Source organism: Antechinus flavipes, chromosome 3, assembly GCF_016432865.1.
Source record: "Antechinus flavipes isolate AdamAnt ecotype Samford, QLD, Australia chromosome 3, AdamAnt_v2, whole genome shotgun sequence".
NCBI lineage: Eukaryota > Metazoa > Chordata > Mammalia > Dasyuromorphia > Dasyuridae > Antechinus > Antechinus flavipes.
In genome coordinates, this window is record NC_067400.1 from 386,212,229 (window position 1) to 386,237,002 (window position 24,774).

General features: G+C 33.5%; 1 protein-coding gene across 6 annotated transcripts in view; it reads left to right on the forward strand.

The window, feature by feature from the left end:
* SF3B1 (splicing factor 3b subunit 1) overlaps positions 1-24,774 on the forward strand; it is a 49,611-nt gene that overhangs the window by 20,611 nt on the left and 4,226 nt on the right. The window contains exons 2-23 of one of the 6 annotated variants that reach the window (XR_007951988.1): positions 1,252-1,418; positions 2,125-2,229; positions 2,490-2,604; positions 4,438-4,517; positions 5,444-5,611; positions 7,077-7,314; positions 7,549-7,761; positions 8,057-8,178; positions 9,925-10,122; positions 10,247-10,348; positions 10,873-11,052; positions 12,262-12,348; positions 12,808-13,078; positions 13,530-13,675; positions 13,774-13,920; positions 14,050-14,175; positions 17,635-17,856; positions 18,579-18,761; positions 18,861-18,972; positions 19,616-19,651; positions 20,218-20,287; positions 20,653-20,730. Coding sequence is in view for 5 of the 6 variants with exons in the window: in XM_051985951.1 (XP_051841911.1) it covers positions 1,252-1,418; positions 2,125-2,229; positions 2,490-2,604; positions 4,438-4,517; positions 5,444-5,611; positions 7,077-7,314; positions 7,549-7,761; positions 8,057-8,178; positions 9,925-10,122; positions 10,247-10,348; positions 10,873-11,052; positions 12,262-12,348; positions 12,808-13,078; positions 13,530-13,675; positions 13,774-13,920; positions 14,050-14,175; positions 17,635-17,856; positions 18,579-18,761; positions 18,861-18,972; positions 20,653-20,773; positions 21,623-21,754; positions 24,048-24,320 (3,508 nt within the window). In the remaining variant the exon portion in view is untranslated. Of the gene's footprint in view, positions 1-1,251; positions 1,419-2,124; positions 2,230-2,489; positions 2,605-2,828; positions 4,232-4,437; positions 4,518-5,443; positions 5,612-7,076; positions 7,315-7,548; positions 7,762-8,056; positions 8,179-9,924; positions 10,123-10,246; positions 10,349-10,872; positions 11,053-12,261; positions 12,349-12,807; positions 13,079-13,529; positions 13,676-13,773; positions 13,921-14,049; positions 14,176-17,634; positions 17,857-18,578; positions 18,762-18,860; positions 18,973-19,615; positions 19,652-20,217; positions 20,288-20,652; positions 20,774-21,622; positions 21,755-24,047; positions 24,321-24,774 lie in introns of those variants that run through there. The other 5 variants (XM_051985951.1, XM_051985952.1, XM_051985950.1 and 2 more) reach the window with 5 other exon arrangements.

Consider the following 24,774-nt stretch of genomic DNA (forward strand, 5'->3'; position numbering starts at 1 on the left):
AGTAGTGCAAAGAGCATAGGACCAGAAATTTAATATCTAGTTTTTAAGATCAACTCTGGCATTTAATAGTTTATGACCTTAACAGTCTTTGTGTTATCCTCAATTTGTTATCTGAAAAAATGAAAATGAAGTAGTAATTTTAGAATTAAATTTTATTTAGAATTATAATTTTAAGAGACATGAAAGAATTGGGAGAGACACTTATTACAGGACAAAAGTTTGTCATTTATTACATGAAATAGCTCTTGAGTTTGAAGGAAGGCAGAATCATATATGATTAAGCAATGTGTTCTGAGTTAAGCTGGAGGAGGATCTAGGGAATAAGGGGAAGAATTGGAGAGGAGTTAGGGAGATATTAGGAAGGGGCCTAGTGGACTTTTTTGTTTGACTACAATAATCAAGATTCTCCAAAGTTTGTCTTAGTCTCTATGTAACAATGGAATGGGATGAAGTTTCTTTTCCACCTCAAAGAACCCCGTAGTCTATATTTATAATATCATGAACTCTAAATTTCTAATTGAAATATATGTGAAAGTGCTTTGAAAACTAAGATACTGTAACTTAAAAAAATGAACGAAAGTGCTTTGAAAACCGAGATACAGTAACTTAAAAATGGCAGATGAGGGTGAGAACTAAATGGTAGTAGTAGTAATAATTTCCAAGAGTTAAAAATACAGTATTTTCTCATGAAATTCTCCCTAAAGTACTATATGATTGTCTTGAATATGGTGAATAACTCCTTTTCTCACACAGCTAGGCCATATCATCTCAACATAGTGTTCTGTGTTGGAATTCGAAACATAGAAATTGTTAGACATTGTGACTAATCTACTCTCTTGGTATTTAAAGCAAATTTTTGAAGGCTGGCTTAAGCAATTATTTAATTTAAAGTTCTTTCAGTGGCAAAATAACTTCTCAGTTGCAGACAAGGAATTTAGAGCAAGCTTAAAGAAAAGAAGCAACCTTTTAAAGCTAAGGACTAATTGTGGTTGAAGGAACCCCAGTATTTATAAACTTGGAACTAGTGGAGAACTAATCCCTTTATTTTTGTGGCTAGATAACTTTTTTTTTTCCTAATTGCTGCATTTTACATTTTCTCATTTCATAGAATTATCTGTGTAATAGAAAGTCAGTACTAAATTGTAACCACTTAGAGGGCAGTGTTTTTAATCAGTTCTGTTCCCATCCATCAATAAATGTTGATTTAATGAGTGAGTATAATTGGATACTTAAATATGTATTTCTTTACAGATATTGAAGCACAGATTCGAGAAATCCAAGGGAAGAAGGCAGCTCTTGATGAAGCTCAAGGAGTTGGCCTTGATTCTACAGGTTATTATGACCAAGAAATTTATGGTGGTAATGACAGTAGATTTGCTGGCTACGTGACATCAATTGCTGCAACAGAATTAGAAGATGTGAGTTTAAAATGGATGTGTCTTTTTTGTTGATTTGGAGGAAATAATAAGTAATTTCCTCTTTGTTTATAACATTTCACAGAAACTTATCTTTTATATTTGTGAGAATATGATTAACTTTTCTTTGAAAAATGCTTTAGTTATGTAGTTTTGGTTTTATTTGAAATGTTTTTGTAAGCTTTAAAGTAGTTTTAAAAAACCTGTCAAATTGCTTATTGATTCTTGCAAGTTCAAATTGCTTTTTATTTAATTTTGAGCATTTTTCATGAAAAAAAATTTGTTTGATATTTAGAAACAACTCTCCTGGTTGTCACAAATGGGCACTTGGGCTTTACACAGTTGTCAGAGTGTTAGCATTCTCATACTCTGAGACAGTAAGAATTCTTGTTCTGTGTAATTGAAACTGAAGAAAATTGTGTTAAATATTAAAAATATTTATAAGATTGCAAGTAAGTACAGCAGAGTTTTATGATATTTAAAATCATAAAATTTTCCTGAAAAGTGCCTCCAGCACTATGCTACTAGCATAATATAAATTCTACCTCTTTTCATTATCATACACTACTTTCTCTTTATAATTCAAGTCAGTTAAAAGACTTGAAAATATTACTAAGTATTTTGAATTTGTCAATTCTGTGTACATCCCTTATGTTTTAAAATTATTTGACAAATTTTGTTCCTTTTTTTTTTTTTTTTGGCATTGTAGGATGATGATGACTACTCCTCATCCACTAGCCTGCTTGGCCAGAAGAAATCAGGATACCAACCCACAGTGGCATTGCTTAATGACATACCACAGTCAACTGAACAGGTAACATTTTCTTTGTCTTATATAGTTACCTTGGGGAGGGGGGAAGGGAAAGAATTTGGAACACAAGGTTTTGCAAAGGTGAATGTTGAAAATTACCTTTGCATATATTTGGAAAAATAAAATCATGGATATTAGTTTTGAACCCTTTCCTTTATTCAAATTATCCTCGCAATAGATCTTTTATTGTTTAAAAAGCATATAATTTCATTCATTTGTAAGGATGTAAAAATTGATTAATTATGGATTCTTTGTTTCTGTAGTATGACCCATTTGCTGAACACCGTCCTCCAAAGATTGCAGACCGTGAAGATGAATATAAAAAGCACAGGCGAACTATGATAATTTCTCCAGAGCGTCTTGATCCTTTTGCAGATGGTAATTCACTCCCACTTTTCTATAACTCTTGTAAAATTTGTTTGTATAAAGTTGTCTTTAGCCCTTTGATTTTTTTTGGCATGCTTGTGAATTTAGTTTTTCTTTTTAAGCAGCCCCTATTATAGATGTGTATAGATTTTGAAATCACAGATGCCATATTCTTCATGTTTATAATACAAGTTTTCTTTCTAGGTAGAAGGACAAGAAAATAATGAGCCAATGCCATAGAAACGCAAAGGGTTAAAGGTTTTTCTTTTCTTTTTGTTTTGGGTTACGCATACTATACTTTGAACAAATGTGTGTGTTTCTGCTCAAAGTACTTTCAAGTCTTTGAAAACTTTGAAAGTTTTCATTTCCAAATCATAGAATTTAATAATTATTATTTTTGAAATACTATTTTCTCAGAATAGAGCCCATTGCTCTAATCATAGCTCAGTAATGCACCTACTTTGCTTTAAGCATTCCTATGTTAAAACAAAAAAAAATATATTATATATATATACAAAGACTTGGATCCTTTTAATAGTTGGAGTCTGTTTTGCTAATTTTAGTATGCAAGTCAGTTCAAGGGGCATAGTGGGCCTGATGGAAGCTTTCCTCAGGTGAGTGAGTTTCACAATCAAAATAAGGTGCCTGTTTCTTAAAATTAGACTCTGTTGCAGGTTTTACAAATTAGAATTTCTGCCTGCATGAATTAGTAGGGATATTTTTTTACTTGCTTAATTGTAATTGATTTAAACATGTATGTCAGAATTCACAGGCCCATACTAACTGTCCTTAATTTCTTTCCTACAGCAGTACTGCTATATGCCAGTCCTGTCTGCATTCTTAAGGGTGCAGTTCAACACATCCTGTGTAGATTATGGTGAAAAAGTATTCCAAAGGAAGTCTTATCAGAGCTAGTGTCAGAATGACACTGCTAATTGGGCATGGTCTTCAGCATAGAAAATGTTTTAGAATTTCATTTCCCCCCCCAAATTGTGATGCTATACTATTTGTATAGCACAGCTCCCATTTCTAAGAGTAGTGTGCCTCCACGCATCTTGTTCTTATTGGGCTTCTTTAAAATATTTTGAAGTTTAAAGAGCAAGTAATGAAACTTCAGGGATAGAATTACACATCTCCTTGTACACGACTTTTTTGTGTGTGTATCATAGTAATTGTAGTTAAACATTTCAAGTAATTTGTAATTATGATTTCTCAAGAGAAAATATAAAAATTTTCTGCAATGTGTCATGGAAATAAAAAAAAAAGAAGCCCTCTTATAACATGGCACTTGAATACAAATATAGAAGTGTTTCGATCAGATATGCCAAAGTATAACTGTATTCTAGAACTTTATGTGATGCACTGATCTAGGCTTAGTTAATGAAAGTCAGGATTTCAACAGCTTGCACAGGTAATGTTTTGAATATAAATATCTATCCAAAGTGTTACTAATGGTAAAGAGATAATTTTCTAGGCTACTATTCTGCTGCTTGAAGTCAGAACTGCTGGTGGAGACAAAGGCACGAAAGTGTACGTATTCCGGATTAGCAACCCAGGAACCCATCACTTCTGAAGACTCTTAACTGTGTTTTGTCATTTTATTGTTTTATCTGCATTAAAGTACTTGTTTTAAACTGCAGTAGTTATGTTTGTGTTCAAACAGGTTAAATTGATCAGCAAACTCAATAAAAGTAAGATGTGTAATTATTGAAGTTTTCAATTAAAAAAAAAGTAAAATTAAGTGATTATGGAATAACATATTATTAGAGCAGGGCAGATAAATCATTTAAATTTAATTATTTTTTATTCATTGTGCTCCTGTCCTGTTGCTGTTATTTTCTGCAGGCGGCAAGACACCTGATCCTAAAATGAATGCTAGGACCTATATGGATGTTATGCGAGAACAACATTTGACTAAAGAAGAGGTCTGTTAAATATTTTTTCCTCATCATTTTATAATTATAGAGATAAATAAAGGAAATTGACATTAAAGCACTTTACAGTATATTTAATGTTACACTTTAAAAAAATCATACCCTAGTTTATAAAATTTAAAAAAAAAATGTCTCTGAAAAAGATAAAGTGCATCAGTTCTTTATGGATAGAGAAAATTGCTTGAAGGCTTGCTTCCAGAAAGAGTCTTTATTTTTCCTTTTGTTTGGTTTTTTATTTCAAATGTGAGAGATTTAAGAGATTATTGAATTTTACATTTGAAAATTTTACATTTCAAAATACATATGCTGAGGAAGCTAGGGCTCAGGGAAGTGAACTGATTTGCTCACATAGCTAGTAAGTAGCACAAAAAGCTTTTTTTTTTTGAATGTGTAAACATACTTAGACAATTCTCTTGTTACACAAGAAAAATAAGATCAAAAAGGAAAGAAAAAAGAGTAAGAAAACAAAATGCAAGTGAACAACATCAAAAAGCGTGAGAATGTTATGATCCACATTCAGTTCCCACAGTCTTCTCTCTGGGTGTAGATGGCTTTCTTCATCACAAGATCATTGGAACTGGCTTCAATCATCTCATTGTTGGAAAGAGCAGAATTGATCATCACATAATGTTGATGTTGCTGTGTACAATGATCTCCTGGTGAAAGAATCTTTTCCAATAAATGGGATGGCTTTTCCTAGCATATGTGTGAATATAGTTGGAAGAGATTATTTTGTTGTCTAGAAAGGGAGAAAATGGACTAAAAGAAACATAAGGGTAAGATAAAGCAAAGAAAGATTAAAGGTATGTTGTAAAACAGAAGGATATGACAAGTGGTAGGAAGTGTGGATAATAATGTTTGAGAACTATTAAAGTTATTTTGAGTAATTGATTTTCATCATTATTCTTATTTTTCAGAGGGAAATTAGGCAACAGCTAGCAGAAAAAGCTAAAGCTGGAGAACTTAAAGTTGTCAATGGTGCATCATCCCAGCCTCCTTCAAAACGCAAGAGGCGTTGGGATCAAACAGCTGATCAGACTCCTGGTGCAACTCCAAAAAAGCTTTCAAACTGGGATCAAGCTGAGGTAGTAATTTCCCGTAACCTTTCTGTATTCTCCCATATTTTTCCTGTGCCACCACCTCATTCTGCCCTTTCCCTGTTAGAGCGTGGTAAGCCTTCATTTTGAAATCTTAAATGTCTAAGTTCATGCAATAGGTCAGTTATTCATTGTTGTTGAGTGGACAGCTCTATAAGATAGATCTTTCTTGCTCTTCTTCAGAGGTAGTTTAGATTTCTGGGAGAAGGTAAACCTAAAATGATATGTAATTTGTTACATAGCTATTTTATCAAACATTTAGTCATTAAAGTGGTGGAATAGAATTTGTCTTGCTCTTGGTGGTAGTTGGATGAAAAGGGAGAATTTATTCTATTGAGCTCAGTTTTTACCTTGGGTAATCAACCTCTATTTTGTGGATAAAATCCAGTTTCTAAATTTTGAAACCTGAAAGGAGAAATATGCATCTCATTGTATTGTGCTAAATTCCTGCATATGAAAATAAACAGTAGCTACTGTTTGTTTCCATAAAGCATCATCTCTTAGGTTGATCAAATGGGGAGAGAGAAAATAAGCATTTAGATAGTAACCACTATGTGTCAGGTACTTTTTACAGATACTATCTCATTTGATTCTATCTAGTCCTTATTCCTTTACTGTGGAAAGAGATTTGCTTGTTAACCATGCTCTCCTTCAGTTGGAGGGGTAAGAGGAGAGTGGCTGCTAAGAAGACTTGTCTTTGGAAACTTTGTATGTTTGCTATTGGGAGATAATACTTTTCTAACAGAACTGTGAAGAAAATGCTTTATAAAACATTAAATACCTTAGATTAGATTTTTAGCTATTTTGAAGTCTTGAATTTCCATGTAATCTAAATTATTAAAGTTCTATTTAGAGAATGGAAACATTTGCTTTTTAGGAAGAACCACTGATGTTCTATTTTTTCATCTAATGTAGTAGAATGGAAAATTGTTTTTAATGGATCTCAGACCACTTTTTTTTATTTTTATCCATGCAAAAAAATTTTTTTTAAAAATTTTTTATTTAATAATTACTTTATATTGACAGAATCCATGCCAGGGTAATTTTTTTTACAGCATTATCCCTTGTACTCGTTTCTGTTCCGATTTTTCCCCTCCCTCCTTCAACCCCCTCCCCTAGATGGCAAGCAGTTTTATATATGTTAGATATGTTGCAGTATATCCTAGATACAATATATGTTTGCAGAACCGAACAGTTCTCTTGTTGCACAGGGAGAATTGGATTCAGAAGGTAAAAATAACCCGGGAAGAAAAACAAAAATGCAGATAGTTCACATTCGTTTCCCAGTGTTCTGTCTTTGGGTGTAGCTGCTTCTGTCCGTCATTTATCAATTGAAACTCAGTTAGGTCTCTTTGTCAAAGAAATCCACTTCCATCAAAATATGCTCAGACCACTTCTTTGTAGAAACCATAGCTAATTATATTTAACATGTGATTGAATTTTTTTCTTTTAGACTCCTGGGCATACACCTTCCTTGAGATGGGATGAAACACCTGGTCGCGCAAAGGGTAGTGAGACACCTGGAGCAACACCTGGCTCAAAAATATGGGATCCTACTCCTAGCCATACTCCAGCAGGAGCTGCTACTCCTGGACGTGGTGATACCCCTGGTCATGCAACACCAGGCCATGGAGGTGCAACCTCAAGTGCACGTAAAAACAGATGGGATGAGACTCCTAAAACTGAAAGAGGTGTGTTTTGGATCAAGTGCTTTTGTTAAGAAAGCAAATTTGAGTGGCTTGTTAAATATTGATTTGCTGAGTAATAATGGAGTCATTTTTTGACCATGAAATCAGTACTATATGGTCTCTGGCATGAAGGAACAGCAAATAACTCTTTAGATTTCTATGAAAACTTAAGATACTCTAAAATTATATTGCTTGAGTAAATTAAAATTGTAAATATTTGGTTTTGTTTTTTAAAAGATACTCCTGGTCATGGAAGTGGATGGGCTGAGACTCCTCGTACAGATCGTGGTGGAGATTCAATTGGTGAAACACCAACTCCTGGAGCAAGCAAAAGAAAGTCACGTTGGGATGAAACACCAGCTAGTCAAATGGGTGGGAGCACTCCTGTTCTGACTCCTGGTAAAACACCAATAGGCACACCTGCTATGAACATGGCAACACCTACTCCAGGTACTTACTGAAACTATATTTGCTATTTTAAGATAATATATATTTTGTTATGAATTTCAATTTATGGTATTACATTTTTTGTTTTTTTCTGAATATGGTTCATAAGAAAGTTTGGGTGCTATGCAGAATATTTGATTATGTTTGATACCATTGATAATGAATGTAGTTTAAAATACAATTTATTAGGCTTGGATTTGATATTCTATATGGTACCTATCTTTTTAAGAGCCTTTGTAATAAGTCTCATTAAATGGTGGGTAATTTGTTTATTGTATGTCTTTTTGCTTGTATATAGGTCACATAATGAGCATGACCCCGGAACAGCTTCAAGCATGGAGATGGGAGAGAGAAATTGATGAGAGAAATCGTCCACTTTCTGATGAAGAGCTGGATGCTATGTTCCCAGAAGGATATAAGGTAATAGGGTAATATAGGAAACTTTAAAAAATATATTTAGCTTCTTTCCTTTGGAATTTGAATTTTGTTTTTAATTGCCCTACATTTTAAAGACTGCATAAAATTTTTTAGTCGACTTTATTTCCTCTAACTTGAAGCTTACATTCACTAATATTTTCTCCTTAGCCTCATTTCTGTGTAACAACATATTGAAACACATCTAGCCATAATGTTTCAAGTTAATCTCTCAAAGATAAATTTCTCTGAAAATTGTCCCCAAAAGGAAAAATGAGGTAAAGCATAATATTTTAAGCCCTGTACTTGATGTACATATAGCTTTATGAGCACTTTAAGGTCTGTTGTATGTTCTATAAGATCAGATCTGGTTATTTGTAAGTTGTAATTATCAGCTAAATGAAGATTGCGTACTGAGAATATCAAACAGTAAGACTGAACTTTGCTTCAGCTAGTTAATTATTCATTTATTTATTCCTAATGTGTTTTTTAAAAGCATTCCTCCTGTCCCTTGCCCATTGAGAATGTAAGCAATATGATAGAGTTATTTAGCTATTACCACGTATGTGTCCAGAAAACTTTTGGGACTGGTCAAAAGAGCAAAAAGGAATTGATTCTCAAGGTTTCATTCACAGCTCAGAAATTCTTTACAGTGATGTCAGGATACTGTAAAGAAAGGTGAGGGTTTTAACCTGCTTCTGTCCAGGAAAGATTGGAAAGTTTTCTTTGTGTGCAAATTGTTTAGGACAGTATCAATGGTAGGAAAATGATGGATTCTTCAGTTATATAATTTGGTCACACCAACCTTATTTTCTTGGATCTGGGGAGTTTACTACTACTTAGAAAGTCTAGAAGTTAGTCTTCTATTATATATCCTTTTTTGAACTGGTATGATATGAGTTGTATGATACATTGTTGTATGATATGAGTTCTCCCTGATGGGCACATGACAATGTTCTGTGTTTTTTAAAAAAAAAAAAGCCAGGAGTTCTTTTATCAGTTGTAGCACCTTTTTTAGGTCATCTTTATTAAAACTTGGTCCTTTGCTTAAAGTAAATCTTTAGATTTCTAATTTTTGCAACTAGTTTGAAAATCTTTTTTTTTTCTTTTAGAAATTTTTTTGATTCTTTGTAAAGAAAATACTGAAAAAAAATTTTTTTGAAATAGTGAAAATAGCATTTCTATCAAAATCATGAATTTATGCAGTTTCTGTTTTAATTTTTGAAGCATAAGATATATGTATGTCTGCTTTTGTTTAAAATTTTAAAATTGATGGAACTTTTTGACATATAATTTTAAAACTCTAGTCTTTGATGCTATGAAATTTTGTTATAATGTAACTTGGAAAACATTAAGTGAGCGAATCTTAAATCGCTATCCTTGCTGCAGAATGAAACAAATATTTAAGTGAAGCATAGTACTACTTGGGTTCAAATCTCATCTCTTACAAATACTGCCTCTGAGTTGTTTAATTTCATTGGTAAAGGAAATTCCTCATAAGACACTCTACATCAGTGAAATTACAGTTTTGAAACAAAACAAAAGCATAATTCATTATATCAAAAGTAATCACTGATTCTTATAAAAGTGATTCATTCTTGTAACTTAAAACTCAATATTGAATGTATTAATATATTTGTATTAAATTTTTGACAGTAAGCAAGCAGAAATTCTTAAAATTTTAGGTCATAGAATGCTATCATATAATTTTGATATTACTTATATATCACTGTTAAACTCTTAATTCATTAGGTACTCCCTCCTCCGGCTGGCTATGTTCCTATTCGTACTCCAGCCCGGAAGCTGACAGCAACTCCTACACCTTTAGGTGGCATGACTGGATTCCACATGCAAACTGAAGATAGGACTATGAAAAGTGTGAATGACCAACCATCTGGAAATCTTCCATTTTTAAAACCTGATGATATTCAATACTTTGATAAATTATTGGTAAGTAAATAATAGGATTAGTGAGAGACTTAATGTTTTCCTTTTAAGTTGGGTGAGCCAGGGAATTGATGGTCAATACTATATCATTTTATCTTTTAAATTATTTGTGAAAATTTTTTGGTAGGTGGATGTAGATGAATCAACACTTAGTCCAGAAGAACAAAAAGAGAGAAAAATAATGAAATTGCTTTTAAAAATCAAGAATGGCACACCTCCAATGAGAAAGGTAAGAATTAATGTAAAAAAAAAATCACATGTTATGTAATTTATAATTATTCTTCCTATGACCTACCTAATTATTCTAATATGCTTTCCTTTAGACAGAATTATTCAGGATGAAAGATAGTTTTAAGATAGATTTTTTTTTTTTAAAGGATCAAACTTTAATGTTTCAAGTGAATTTTAGGTTTGGGAATTTTTTCATCTGGAGACCTGAAGTTATCTTTTAGAATATTCAACAACTTTGAAAAAGTGGGAAAAAATTTGGAAGTTTTAGATAGTTCATGTCATCCATGCTCTAAAAGTAGGAAGATAATACTTTTTGAAATTTTATTTGCTAGAGTTCTTTATAACAATTTGCACCAGAAAATTGTTTGTTTTCACCTTTCTTTTGAATACAGTCTAATAGCTCATATATGGTAAATTCATTCTAGTGTTGTGTCTAAAATGCTAACCAAGTGTCCTCCTTTTTGAAAAAGAATCATGAAAAAATAAAATAAATTCTCTCAACTTACTGCTTTGTGTTCTTAGGCTGCATTGCGTCAGATCACTGACAAAGCTCGTGAATTTGGAGCTGGGCCTTTGTTTAATCAAATTCTTCCATTGCTGATGTCTCCAACACTTGAAGATCAGGAACGTCATTTACTTGTAAAAGTTATTGACAGAATTTTGTACAAGCTAGATGACCTTGTTCGACCATATGTACATAAGGTTTGTGAGAAGGTTTTTTTTTTCCTTCACTTTAAAAGTCAGAAAGTTTTTCACTGATTAATTTTCACATTTAAAAAAATGATAGCTTTTGAATAGAATTGGGGAAGTAGTTTTTTTTCATATTTTTTCTGTAATTATGAAAAATGACTTAACTTGAATATTGTTGTGGTTATGGGAATAAGTAGAATGACGTGGAATCAGGATAATTTGTATTTGAATCCTGCCTTAGATACTTGTTAGATGTGTGACATTAGGCAGGTCACTTAACCTTTCTGTATCTCACTTTTCTCATTTATAAAATGGGGTCACTGATAACATTTGTCTTACCCACATTGGATTAAAGTACAAAGTACTTTTTTACAAACCTTGAAGCTTCACATAAATATTTGTTTTCATCAATGATAAAACAATTTTAAAGAATACTTGGGCATATTATAAAAATGGCACAGTTAAAAACCTTTTATTATCCAGAATTCTCTGGGAATAGTGCTCCAAGTACTTGAACTTTTATGCTATAAAGTGTAACCCTTTTAATAAACAGTTTATTGTTTCCTTGAATCAGTCTAGATGAAAATATTACAGAATTCTATGTTCTCTTAAATAGAATTCTAAAGATGATTTAACCTCTTGATTCAAAATTTATGAATGAAAATAAGTTATACTGTGCTTTTAATACATGAATGTTCTTAGTAATTGTTGAAGTTTGTTAGAGCAATTTAATAAATAACTCCCTCCTCCTATAAGTTTTGCATTTTGATTTGCCTTTTATTGTTTCCTTGACTACCTCTTCTTTTTCCATCTCCATTTTTATTATTTCTACCCCTTTCTTTTCCATCTCCATCTTTATTATTTGTAAATTTTTAAACATTTCTTTTTTTTAAATTGTGAATTTCAAATTCTCTTCCTTCAGAAGGCAAGCAGTGATATCCACTATACACACACACACACACACACACACACACACACACACACACACACACACACATAGTGTTGTAAAACATTTCTATACTAGTCAAGTTCCATATTTTAAAATTCTATCTGGGGTTTGAGGAACAAAATATAATTATGTGTGTGTGTGTGTACGTATGTAAATAAGTCCTAGTATACATATATGTACATAAATATATATATTTGTTCATCAAGCCCAAGACACAGAGAGTATAAAATAAACTGATTGTTGCCATAATACCCGTTTCCTTTTCTTTGTAGATCCTTGTGGTTATTGAACCACTACTGATTGATGAAGATTACTATGCCAGAGTGGAAGGCAGGGAGATCATTTCAAATTTGGCTAAGGTATTTCTTTATATTTTTTATTATTTTTGAATTTTTTTAAAATACATTTTTAAGAAGAAAGCTAAATCTAGTCATAGGAAATTTCAGGGGACAAATTGCTACTGTATTTAAATGTAAATATCAGTTAAAGAGAAGGAATTAACTAAATTAACTAATCGATCACTTGTTCTAAAACCAGAAAATTGTACTAAATTAACTAATTGGTGACAAGTAGGGGAGACAGCATTGTGTAATAGAAAGTGCTTCAAGGTTGGAATCAAGCCTGAACTCCAGTCCTCACTAGAAGTGTGTCTACAAGAATGCAAACCCAACTCTGTGGACCTCAGTTTCCTTACCTTTAAAATGGTAAAGAGACTATTGTGAAGGAATAGATTTTTAACGATAAAATAAGCTGTAATTAACAAAGTGCTTGGTGGATATAAATGTTCAACTTAATGAGTGATTTAATCTTTCTTCTAGGCTGCTGGCCTGGCAACCATGATTTCTACTATGCGACCTGATATTGATAACATGGATGAATATGTCCGTAATACAACAGCTCGAGCTTTTGCTGTTGTTGCATCTGCCTTGGGCATTCCTTCATTGTTGCCCTTTTTGAAAGCTGTGTGTAAGAGCAAGAAGTCCTGGCAGGCTAGGCATACTGGTATTAAGATTGTACAGCAAATTGCTATTCTTATGGGTTGTGCCATCCTTCCTCATCTCAGAAGTTTAGTTGAAATCATTGAACATGGTAAGTTAATTAATATGCTGCACTTATTGTTGTTTTGAACTTAAAGATGCAATATTTGCTTAAAAGTTTTTTGGGGACAAATGATGCTTTGGGCAAAATATTGAAGTATAGTGTTTGTAAGTATCAAAGTAATGGGCTATTCTTGACTATTACTGATAGCAAAATTGATATAAGCTTTATGAGCCTGATTGATAGCTGGCTTTCTCTCTGTTTCTGTTCCTCTGTGTATATATCTATAGACATATAATACATACACACATCTGTAATAAATTAATCTAGGATGTACAAGGTCATAGTATAAAAGACATACAAGTTAGATGCCAAACAGGTCATATTTATGATGTGATCTTTTGGCTTATTGTTTGCTAAATTTCCTGCTTCACCTGTTTTGATTACCCTGTTAGAAGCAGTTTAGATTTTTTGTTTTAAAACTTATAGTCTTATGTTTCAGGTCTTGTGGATGAACAACAGAAAGTCCGGACCATTAGTGCTTTGGCTATTGCTGCTCTGGCTGAAGCAGCTACTCCTTATGGCATTGAATCTTTTGATTCTGTTTTAAAGCCTTTGTGGAAAGGTATCCGCCAGCATAGAGGAAAGGTATATCTAAAAATTAGTTCCCACTTTTTCTTTTCTTGCTTCCCTTTAGAGTTACAGTTTGAATCATAGTTTTATGCTTACGTTTTTTATTAAAACAGGGCTTGGCTGCCTTCTTGAAAGCTATTGGATACCTTATTCCCCTCATGGATGCAGAATATGCAAATTACTATACTAGAGAAGTGATGTTAATCCTTATCAGAGAATTCCAATCTCCTGATGAAGAAATGAAAAAAATTGTATTGAAGGTACATAGTAATTTATCTAAAATGGGTTAGTGTCACCATCTAAAGAGAAAATTGCAAAAGCATGTTAAAGGGCAGTTAAGTCTTAATGTAGCATTTTAATTTTGTTATTTATTAAATATTACCTCCTAGGTGGTAAAGCAGTGCTGTGGGACAGATGGTGTAGAAGCAAATTACATCAAAACAGAGATTCTTCCTCCTTTTTTCAAACATTTTTGGCAACACAGAATGGCCTTGGACAGAAGAAATTATAGACAAGTAAGGTTTAATTATGAAAACCATTATGACATGTTGCAATCATTCTTAATTTTGTAGTGACGGTGGGGGATATAGAGATGTATATGCCATATTTATTTAATTTAATACAAAATCAAATATGTGTCTCATATATTGAGACAGTATATCAAATTTTCTCCTAGCTTAAGAAATAGGTTAGTAGAGTCATACTTTACTCTTAGTTATAGTACTTGTTTTGTCTAGTGCTTCATTTTTAAAAGGTGGAATAGTGCAGTATTGAAGCAAGGTCTTTCATGTACAATGTTTATCCTCTGGCTTTTGGTTTCCTTTTCTGATTCTACAGTGTGGGAAAGCATGTTTATCCTCAAAATGTGTTGCATTCATTGAAAGCAGAAATTCCATGTTACATGTTTTCTAAACCTTGAAGTGTGTGTGTGTGTGTGTGTGTGTGTGTAAGAAGCTATCTCAGTTCATTTTCCTGTTTAGTGATGTTTCACAAATGTCCTGCATACAGTTCAGTCTCTAGGATTCTGTGTCTTTTCATCAATTGAACTCAGTTTAATATTTACCGAGTGTCTGTTGGATGAAGGTTCTGGACCTTTTAAAGATGAGATCAAATTCCCTCAACATATAGCAGTTAGGATCCCAAGCATACTTCTAAGTATTTTGTGCTCAGTGAATATTCCTACATCTAGTGCAGATTTCAATCCTTATTTGATAGACTTATCATGGCTGAACAACCCCTCATTTATGGTTAATGCAGAGATTAGCTTCTTTGAACTTAGCAGGTCCTGGGACAATAAGACAGCGTGTTACTTGCCTCTTATTTGATGTTTTTCCAGCTTGACTAGACCTGCCAGAGCCCATGCTTTGTACCACTATGTAATAAAAATTAGAATATGGTAAGTGAATAAAAACACAAAGCAAACTGAGAGTTTTGAGGAACAAAGGAATCAAAGCTCCCTAAAAGGGAGATTGTTCTAATCCTTGCATTTGTGCCCCTGAGCATCTGGCAAACATTACCTGCAGCAATTAAGTGCTTGTTGATTAATTGTTTTTACTTGAAAGGAGAAGGGGAGGTTTCATGTAAAAGATAGAACTTGATCTGACCTTGAAGAATTGAAGAGATTCAAAAAGCACAGTTGGGACATAGTACATTCTAAGTATAGGAAAAATGAATAAAAGCAGAGGTGGAAAGAGCAGAAATTGAGACAATTTTGAATATTTTGATTTAATTATAGTGCATGCTACAAGAAGGCAATAGGAGAGAAGTCAGAGATAAAAATTGGGAAGTCAGATTTGAACCAGATTATGAAATGCTAAGAAATTTGAACTATATGCCATGGACAAAGGGAAGATCTGAAATTTTTTGTGTTGGGGGAATGACTTTAGAATTATAGATGGGAACCATTACTCTCTGTTAATGCATAGGATAGATTAGAGGATTGAGAGAGAATAATACAATACAAAAATAGTATGAGAGATGATGATCTGAACTAAGGTCATGATAGTAATGAAGAACAAAGGATGATACTAAGGCAAATGTCACAACTAACCCAATGATTAATTGTTGATGGTAACTTAGAGGGAGGAGTCAGAATTACTGAGACTTCTGGTTTGTTTAACTGGGATAATGGCAGAGAGACACTGCAAAGTTATTATAGATTGTATTGAATGTGTACATATGCTAGAATTCAATTTTCTCTATTAGTCTTTGCCCTTATATGATATCTTGCTTTCTCCTAAAACCAGAGTGCAAAAACCAAAACTTTTAACTAACCAGGATGACCAATCACTTAGAAAGTATTGATGATATGCTGGACACTGCACTAGAATGATAAGATATAAAGAAAGATAAAATATTCTTTCCCTCAGTGAGCTCATATTTTAAAGATGTAAATAACTTAAGTCCGTACAAAATATGCTCTGAGTATGAGTAGATAGGAAGGCTTTGGGCAGCTGTGGGGACGAGTTGAGATGTTTTGCAAAGGAATGATTTGAAGGAAGTCAAGGAATTAAAGACTCAAAGGTGAGTAGAGAAGGAGGGAGAGCATTTCAAGTATGGGGAATATGCTTGTGCAAAGGCACAGAGATGAGACATGAAATGTCAGGTTCAGAAAACTGCTAGGAGTGCCATGTAATAGCCAATTTGTAGAGGAGAGTAAAGTATAAGAGACTAGAAATGATGAGATAAAGTTGTAAAGAGTTTAAAATTTAAAACAGTAGGACTTTATGACTTAGGAAAATCACTGTCAGTTGAATGGAGGATAAGTGGAATGAGGAGAGACTTGAAATAGGAGTATGCCTCAATTAAAAAAATCATTACATAGTGCAGGTAAGAAATGATGAGGGTCTGAACCAGGCTCACAACTACATTGTAGCTTTGTAAATAGAGGGATATCTGAGAGATGATTCTCTGAAGGTAAAATTAATGATTTGGCAACGTTTGTTAGATATGTAGGTGAGTGAGAGTGATGATAATACTGTGTGTGACTGGAAAGATGAATGTTCTTTATTGGGAAGTTTGAAAAAGGGAAATGTTTGGGGAGAAGTAGGATGGGGCAGGGAGATTATGAGTTCTGCTAGAACATGTTGAATTTGAGATGTTTCAGTTCAAGATATCAGTAGACATTTGGAGCATAGTATAGGGAGACTAGCACTGGATTTATAGGTCTGAGAATCATCTTCATAGATACAGGTAATTGAACATGATTGCTGAGGAGATTAAATGAGGCAGTATTTTAAAGGGAAAAGAGAAAACATCACAGGACTGAACGTTGGGGAATACCCATGCCTAATGCATGCTAAATAAGTAACACAGAAGAATTAACAGAAGAGACCAAGAAAGGACATTTAGATAAGAGAACCATGACAACCTAGAGAGAAAAAATGGATCTAGGATCAGAAGAGAGAAAGTGTCAGGGCAGCTTAGAGGTCAAGAAATTTGAGAATGGTGAAAAGGCAGTTTTATTTGTCAGTTGAGGTCTTTAGTAACTGGGAAAGAGCAGCTTCAGTTGAATGTTGTGAGGAGAGAATACAAGAGAGTTTAAAGATAAGTAAATTCTAAATAAATAAGTTCAAGTCTTTTTCCAGAGCTTAGCATAGTGGCTCATTACATAGTAGGTATTTAGCAATTTTTTTGTTGTTGTTGTTGATTGATTCAAAAACTTTTAGAGGATAATTTTTTTATGCCACTAAGTTAGATAAATTCTTATATAACCTATATTTCTTTACCTAGGCTGAAGGGGTCGGGGTGGCGGGAGAAAAATCTCATTTTTTTATTCTTAAACTAAGTATTATCTTCTTTACACTTGCTGTTCAGGAAATCCTGTTTTTTTTTTTTTTTTTTTTTGGTATATATCTGAAATTTCAAGGATTTCAAAAACCACAGGAGAATTATTTTTAAGATTATTTTCTAGCCTTCATTTCCTTAACAGAAAAATGAATTAATGTTTAAGAGCTTGCTTTTTCTCTTTTCAGTTAGTGGATACTACAGTAGAGTTGGCAAACAAAGTTGGTGCAGCAGAAATTATTTCCCGGATTGTGGATGATCTAAAAGATGAAGCTGAACAGTACAGGAAAATGGTTATGGAAACTATTGAGAAAATAATGGGAAACTTGGGTGCAGCAGATATTGACCACAAACTTGAAGAACAACTTATTGATGGCATCCTGTATGCCTTTCAGGAACAGACCACAGAGGTAAGTAATGAGATTAACTTGGAAGAAAAATTTATCATCTTTTTATTTTATATCCTATAACTTATGTATCCTAAGGTTTTATGCAAATCTGAAAAAGAATGAAATTAAAATAGTAGGGGTCCTCTTATAATTTGAATCTGTCTTGCTCTTTAATTTTTCATCTTCTTCTTAGTAAAGTTCTTTTTATTATCTAGTTATACTTGTTCTATTAAAACCATAGGGACCCAAACCAGTAAGAGTATTTGATCTAGTGTCAGGAAACTTAGGTTCTAACTTTTACATTCACACTTTGTAGTAACGGGGTAAGGTTGCATGTCCCTTCATCTAAGTTTCAATTTCATTATCTGTAAAAAGGGCTGAAGAAGTCTCTATACTTCCTACTCTGTAAGGATTCCTGCCCCTTCTCCCCTACCCCCCTTTTTTTTTTTTTTTTAAATGTGTGCTGAGGCAGTTGGGATTAATTGTATGACTTGCCCAGGGTCATACAGCTAGGAAGTATTAAGTGTCTGAGACTAGATTTGAACTCCTGACTGGTGCTCTATCTACTGTGCCACGTAGCTGCCCTGGGATATTGCTTTTTAAACTTGAAGACACTTAATAAATATGAGGAAGAACCTTTAATGGTAATGAAATACCTGAAACAATCATAGCATTTGTTACTGTTCCATACTGTAAATTAACTGCATTCTCCCTCCTTTTTTTTTTTTTTTTTTTTTTTAAAGGACTCAGTGATGTTGAATGGTTTTGGCACAGTAGTCAATGCCCTTGGCAAGAGAGTCAAACCATACTTGCCTCAGATCTGTGGTACAGTTTTGTGGCGTTTGAACAACAAATCAGCCAAAGTCAGACAACAGGCTGCTGACCTCATCTCTCGTACTGCTGTTGTTATGAAAACTTGTCAGGAGGTAATTTTTTACTTAAAATTTTCTTTTCCTCTTCCTCTTTTATATAAAAATGTTAATTAACTTCGGTATCTGTTTCTAAATTACATTTCTTTATTTCAGGAAAAATTGATGGGACATTTGGGTGTTGTCCTGTATGAGTACTTGGGTGAAGAGTACCCTGAAGTATTGGGAAGCATCCTTGGAGCACTGAAGGCCATTGTGAATGTAATAGGTATGGAATTGTGGGAAAATGTGAGATATACATTAGCCTTGTTGATTTATAATTGTTAATTTGCATTCAAGCATAGTACTTGGACAGCAATTCCCACTCCTGGTTTTGCACACTTCTGGTTGCTCCAAACTAAAAAAGGAGGCCATGAAATTATTACATCTCCAAAGAAAAAAAATCTTTTTAGCTTGATATATAGTCTGTTAGAACAGGAAGGGGCTGTTCTAAATTTGAAGAGCTTGGCATTATAGAATTTAGATCCTTGAGAAATAGTGTCCTTTCAACTTCTAAAATCTCATTTTAGCTTTAGAACATATTAAAGAACATTAAGACAACTCAGTTGGCAGATGATGGCAAAAAGTTAGCATTTAAGTTCATTTGATTTAAGAGATTATAAAACAATTTACAAGTTACTGTTTTTTTACTTTTAATCATCTCCCTACCTTTCCTGGTAGATCTTTTAAAATAAAATACTGTTAGCTATCCCAAGGGAAGTGTCAAAAACAAATGCAGCAAGCTTAGAGTAAATGATTTTTAGAAAGTGGAGAATGAGAATGAGGATGAGCTTTTAGTAAGAGAGCAGTATGATGAAGCAAGATAGCTTTCCCGATAATAATAATAACTCACATTTATATAATGCTTTAAGGTTTTCAAAGCGCTTTCCTCACAACAACCCTATGAGGTAGGTAGTGCAAGTATTATGCCCATTTTACAGATGAGGAAACTGAGGCTCTGAGAAGGTAAGTGATTTGGCACAGCTAATAAGCATCTAAGGTGGGATTTGAAACCCAGGTTTCCTGATTCCAAGTCCAGCCCTCTAGCTACTGTGCTACACTGCATATCTTTCACTGTATCACTTCATTATATTTGAAGTACAGCTACAGTCAGAAGCAACTCATTCAGGGTTTGGAGGGGCCCCAAATAACCTCCATGAAGGTAGTCAGCTATGGGCTGTGGCAGCTACTCATCCTACTAACTTAACAAAATATATTTATGGCAAGTTAGAGAACTAAAACACTGCATTGATAAATATGCATATGATCCCCAAATCAATTAAGCCCTTTTAAACTTGAAAGATTTGATTTGTTGAGGGATAATCATTTGGCTCTGGTGTGCATGGGGTTTTCAAACCTTATGGATTGCCTGGGGAAAGTGGGAAAGACAGCGGAGAGCAAATCAGTCAGAGCAAAAAATCTTTGAGTGAGAGCAAGAGCCCCTGCCAGCTGCCTCCTTTTTTTCTCTCCATAGGTTTAAATACCACCCAAGTATCCCCTGCATTGCAGGGAGACTGGAGATCTGTTTGTTTTGCAGTTAAAGGGTAAGGGGGCCCTTTCTGAAATTTTTACTTTAATTTAAACTTCTACCCCTGGTTTGAAGTAGTAGTGTTCCTTGCCAGATCTTTAGCTAGACCATTGTTTTCACTTTCAGTATAAAACACATTCCAAAACCAAATAAACTTTTTTGGGGATTGTTCACCACTTTGAATTGCCCATCTCACTGATTTTCTTTCATTTAATGTGCATAATTGAAAGTTGATGGCAAAAATGAAATTTAAAAATCAGTGTCTGAAGTTCTCTGAAGGTAGTTGAAAATCTTATTATATACACAAGTTCAGTCAAGGGAATAGTAAATCAAAATATGGTTCAAACATTAATTGAGTGTTTATTGATTTTCATTAAATAGGTATGCACAAGATGACTCCACCAATTAAAGATTTATTGCCACGGCTTACACCAATCTTAAAGAATAGACATGAGAAAGTACAAGAAAACTGTATTGATCTTGTTGGGCGTATTGCTGACAGGTATTGCTAAAGAAGAGAATTTTTTTTTCTAAAACTCCTTTTAAAAAGTTAATTTAAAATAATAATTTGGTATTTCCCAGAGTATATAAAGTACTTTATTCATACTGATTTGTTAAAAATAACTTTATGTCGTTGAATCAGCCTGATAGTGTTTAGCAATTTTTCTCCAATACTGTTATAATTTTAAGACTTAAACAGATTTTCTAATTTGATTGCTAATTGACTTTGAGTTAATTAAAATTGGTGAAATTGTGAGAAAGAATTACATTTGCTTTCCTTTAAGGAAAAGTTTGTTATCCTGGGCAAATCATTTTAACTTAAAGTTGCAGAGATGGATGCTAGATTACATTGGTAAAGAGTTTCCTTACCCAGGAAATACATTACACAAAAAATGTTTATAAGCCAATATTTAATAGTGGATCTTATCAATGCTTTTATTCGAAGCCACAGCTTCATTGTTGTGTGAGCATTTAAGGCATCTACAGGCTGAGCATTATCTGGTGTCCAGGGAGCAATACTGCAGCCTTTTAAAGTGACTGTCTCATATATATATGCCAGATAGAAACTTCTAATATCATTGTGCTGTGTCTTTAGTAGATTGGGAGCTACTGGATAAGTTAGACATTGTGGGCACACATGTACCCCTTTACCCCTCATCTTATTCCATATCCACACATGGTTAAGTAATTAATATAGTCAATTACATGCTGTCTTTTACTAAGGAAGGAATCACATGGCCCAAAAACACCAAAAAAAGGACCATAATGTCATGATGTCAGACCTTATATCTTGCTTTTTAAAAAGTTTATTCTTAACTTCAGAATATCTAATGGCATTTTTTGTAATCAGGGGAGCAGAATATGTCTCTGCAAGAGAATGGATGAGGATCTGCTTTGAACTTTTAGAATTGTTAAAAGCTCACAAAAAAGCTATCCGGAGAGCCACAGTCAATACATTTGGTTATATTGCAAAAGCCATCGGGTAAGTGGCATTAATTTTGTTGGTTTTTTTTTTTTTTCTTTTTGCCCTTCATTATAAATTTCTTGTGTTATTTTAAACCGGTCATATGTGTTTTTAAGGTACAGAATACTTAAATAATATATATTTTAAAGTATTTATAGTTGAAAAAACATTTTATTTCCACTGCTATTTTCTAAAGTGTCTTATTTTAAATTTTAAGTAAAATTTGGTTGGGAGGGTATTTTAATTTTCTATAATAATATTTGCATTAAAATTTTTTTTATTTATTTAAAATTTTGTGTTCCAAATTCTTTCCCTCTTTCTAGGCCTTTCTTTACCTTTTGAGAAGGCAAGCATTATGATACCCATTATTCATGTGAAGTTATGGAAGATAATAAGTTGCCTATTAACTATGTTGTTCCCTCCTACCAAAACCCCTCTGTCCCCCCAAAAAAGCTAAAAAAAAAATGAGGAAAGTTTTAAATACACACACACACACACACACACACACACACACACACACTTCATTCAGTACTTGGGGTTCATCGGTTCCCTGAATGTGAATATTTTTCTTGGGTGATAGTTGAAGTATGCAGAGAATTATATTTCAGGCTTGTTGATGTTTTGTTTATACAACCAAAATATCAGCCATATTTATATTGAACAGTGCCACAATTTCAAGTCTTGGTTCAACAAACGTTTTTATTAAGCCTCTTACAAGGTATTAAGTTCTATTTTAGACCCTGAGGATATAAAGATAGTCTTGCCCCTCAAAAGATTTGGGCAAATATTCACTTTCATTCAGAGTAAATGCAAGTCAATTTCTAGGAGGAAGAACAAACAACTGGGGAAAGAATCAGGAAATACCATTTGTAAGTGGTACTTGAGCTAAGCTATGACAGAAATTACGATTCTGAGAGGTAGAGATGAGGAGGGAATGTATTCCAGAGATTAGCTGTAGCCAGGACTAAAATGCAAAGATCAGAGATGTAAGGTTCTTTGTGAGGCAGGAGTGCATGTTTGATCTAGGTAGTAAAGAGTCATAGATGTTTATTAGTCAAGAAGTGATATGGCAGAACCACACTTTGATAGCTGTATATAAGATAAATTGGAGAGGGAGAGGGAGATATTGAACAGGAAACTTGTAGTAGCACAAGCAAGATGTGATAACAGTTTCAGCCTCAGCAGTAGTCATATTGTAAAGAAAAAGGGACATATTCAAGGGTATAGTGGAGTTGGAATCAGTGAGACGTGGTTGACTGATTGATATGGGGAGTAATACCTTCAAAGTTGCTTACCAGAGGACTGGAAAGATAATGGTTCTCTCCACAGAAATAGAGAAGTTTGGAAGAATGATGCATTTAGAGGAGGGATCATGAGTTTTGTTTAGACATGTTAAATTTAAGGTGTCTGTGGAACAGTTCAAAATACCTAATAGGCAGTTAGTGATGCAAGACTGGAGCTCAGGAATTATTCTTAAATATTAAGATTAATGAATCAAACAACATCAAAAGAGGTACATGCTCTTCCATGTTAATGTTTCTTTAACCTGCCTTATATCTTGTCTAGGGTTGTATGTAGGGGACTCTCAATTTGTACTAGTAGAAACAGACCGATAAAGTTGGGTTATCTCTGACTTAGTGACATAATGTGTTTAACAGATATGAAGCTGTAGTTCATTCACACAGTTCTAATTCAGCATGTTTTATTTTCATCCTTCCTCAAGGGCTTTTTCACAGTGTCTTAGTTCACTAAAATATTAGCTCGTTTACAACAGATAGCTATTGATGACTTTGAGGTGGCAATCACCCTTCTTAATATCTTGCTTGAGAGTGGAAAGAAAAGAAAAGAAGAAAGAATTGTTGCCTTTTTACTATAGTGGATATGGTTCCATTACCAGTTGCTTAGAGGCCAGGCAGATTTAATGCCATACATTACCAACCATTAGTTTCAGATGCTTTGAATGCAGAATAAATTTAATGTGAACATTTTCTTGACTTTCCATTTTAGAAATGACTTTTGCTACATTTTAAATGAACCAATCACATTAAAGTAACTTTCCTCAAAAGCTGACAAAAGTTAGTAAATTCATAATTGTATTTGAAGAGAGGCTTTTAGGAATACTTTTGAGATACTTTAGATCCTTTCATGTGTGAATCTCTGACATTTCTGACAAGTGGAGTATTAAGTAGAATCTGAGAATATAGAGTATCACTTCTTTTTTTATTATAGGAAAATTCTATTCTCTTTTTTGTTTTTTAGTATAGTTAATTAAAACATTGATTCTTAGTTTGTTATTGTATTTTCCCCTTAGACCCCATGATGTATTGGCTACACTGCTAAACAACCTCAAAGTTCAAGAAAGACAAAACCGAGTATGTACAACAGTGGCCATAGCTATTGTAGCAGAGACATGCTCACCATTCACAGTCCTGCCTGCACTGATGAATGAATATCGAGTTCCTGAACTGAACGTGCAGAATGGTGTTTTAAAATCACTTTCTTTCTTGTTTGAATACATTGGAGAAATGGGAAAAGACTATATTTATGCTGTAACACCATTACTTGAAGATGCTTTGATGGACAGGTCAGTTTTTTGAACTTAATAAGTTTTGGTTCCTTTTCTCTTTATTGCTGTTAGAAATATGAAAATTATATATGACTTGTTTGGGTAACATCAGTTTAGTCTAATACAGTGAAATCAATTTATAATTTTTTTCAGGTGTTGTGTGTATATATATATATATATATATGCACACACGCACACATCTTCATTGGGAGGCTTAACCTCAGAAAGCCTCAGCCATTAGGAAGATTATCTTGAATACAGAAGTAAAAAGAAAAATCTTGGAGCAGTAAAAATCTTATCACCACAAAGCCCTAGGATTTTTTTGTCTGGAGATGGGGGGAAGGGGTGTGGAACTAATACCTACCTAGTTGTGAAGTTCAAAGTATGAGTTTAATAGGTGTTGGGAAGCTGGAATAAAATGACTGGGACCAGAAGGACCAATTAATACCAGGAGATATTAATTTAAAAGTCA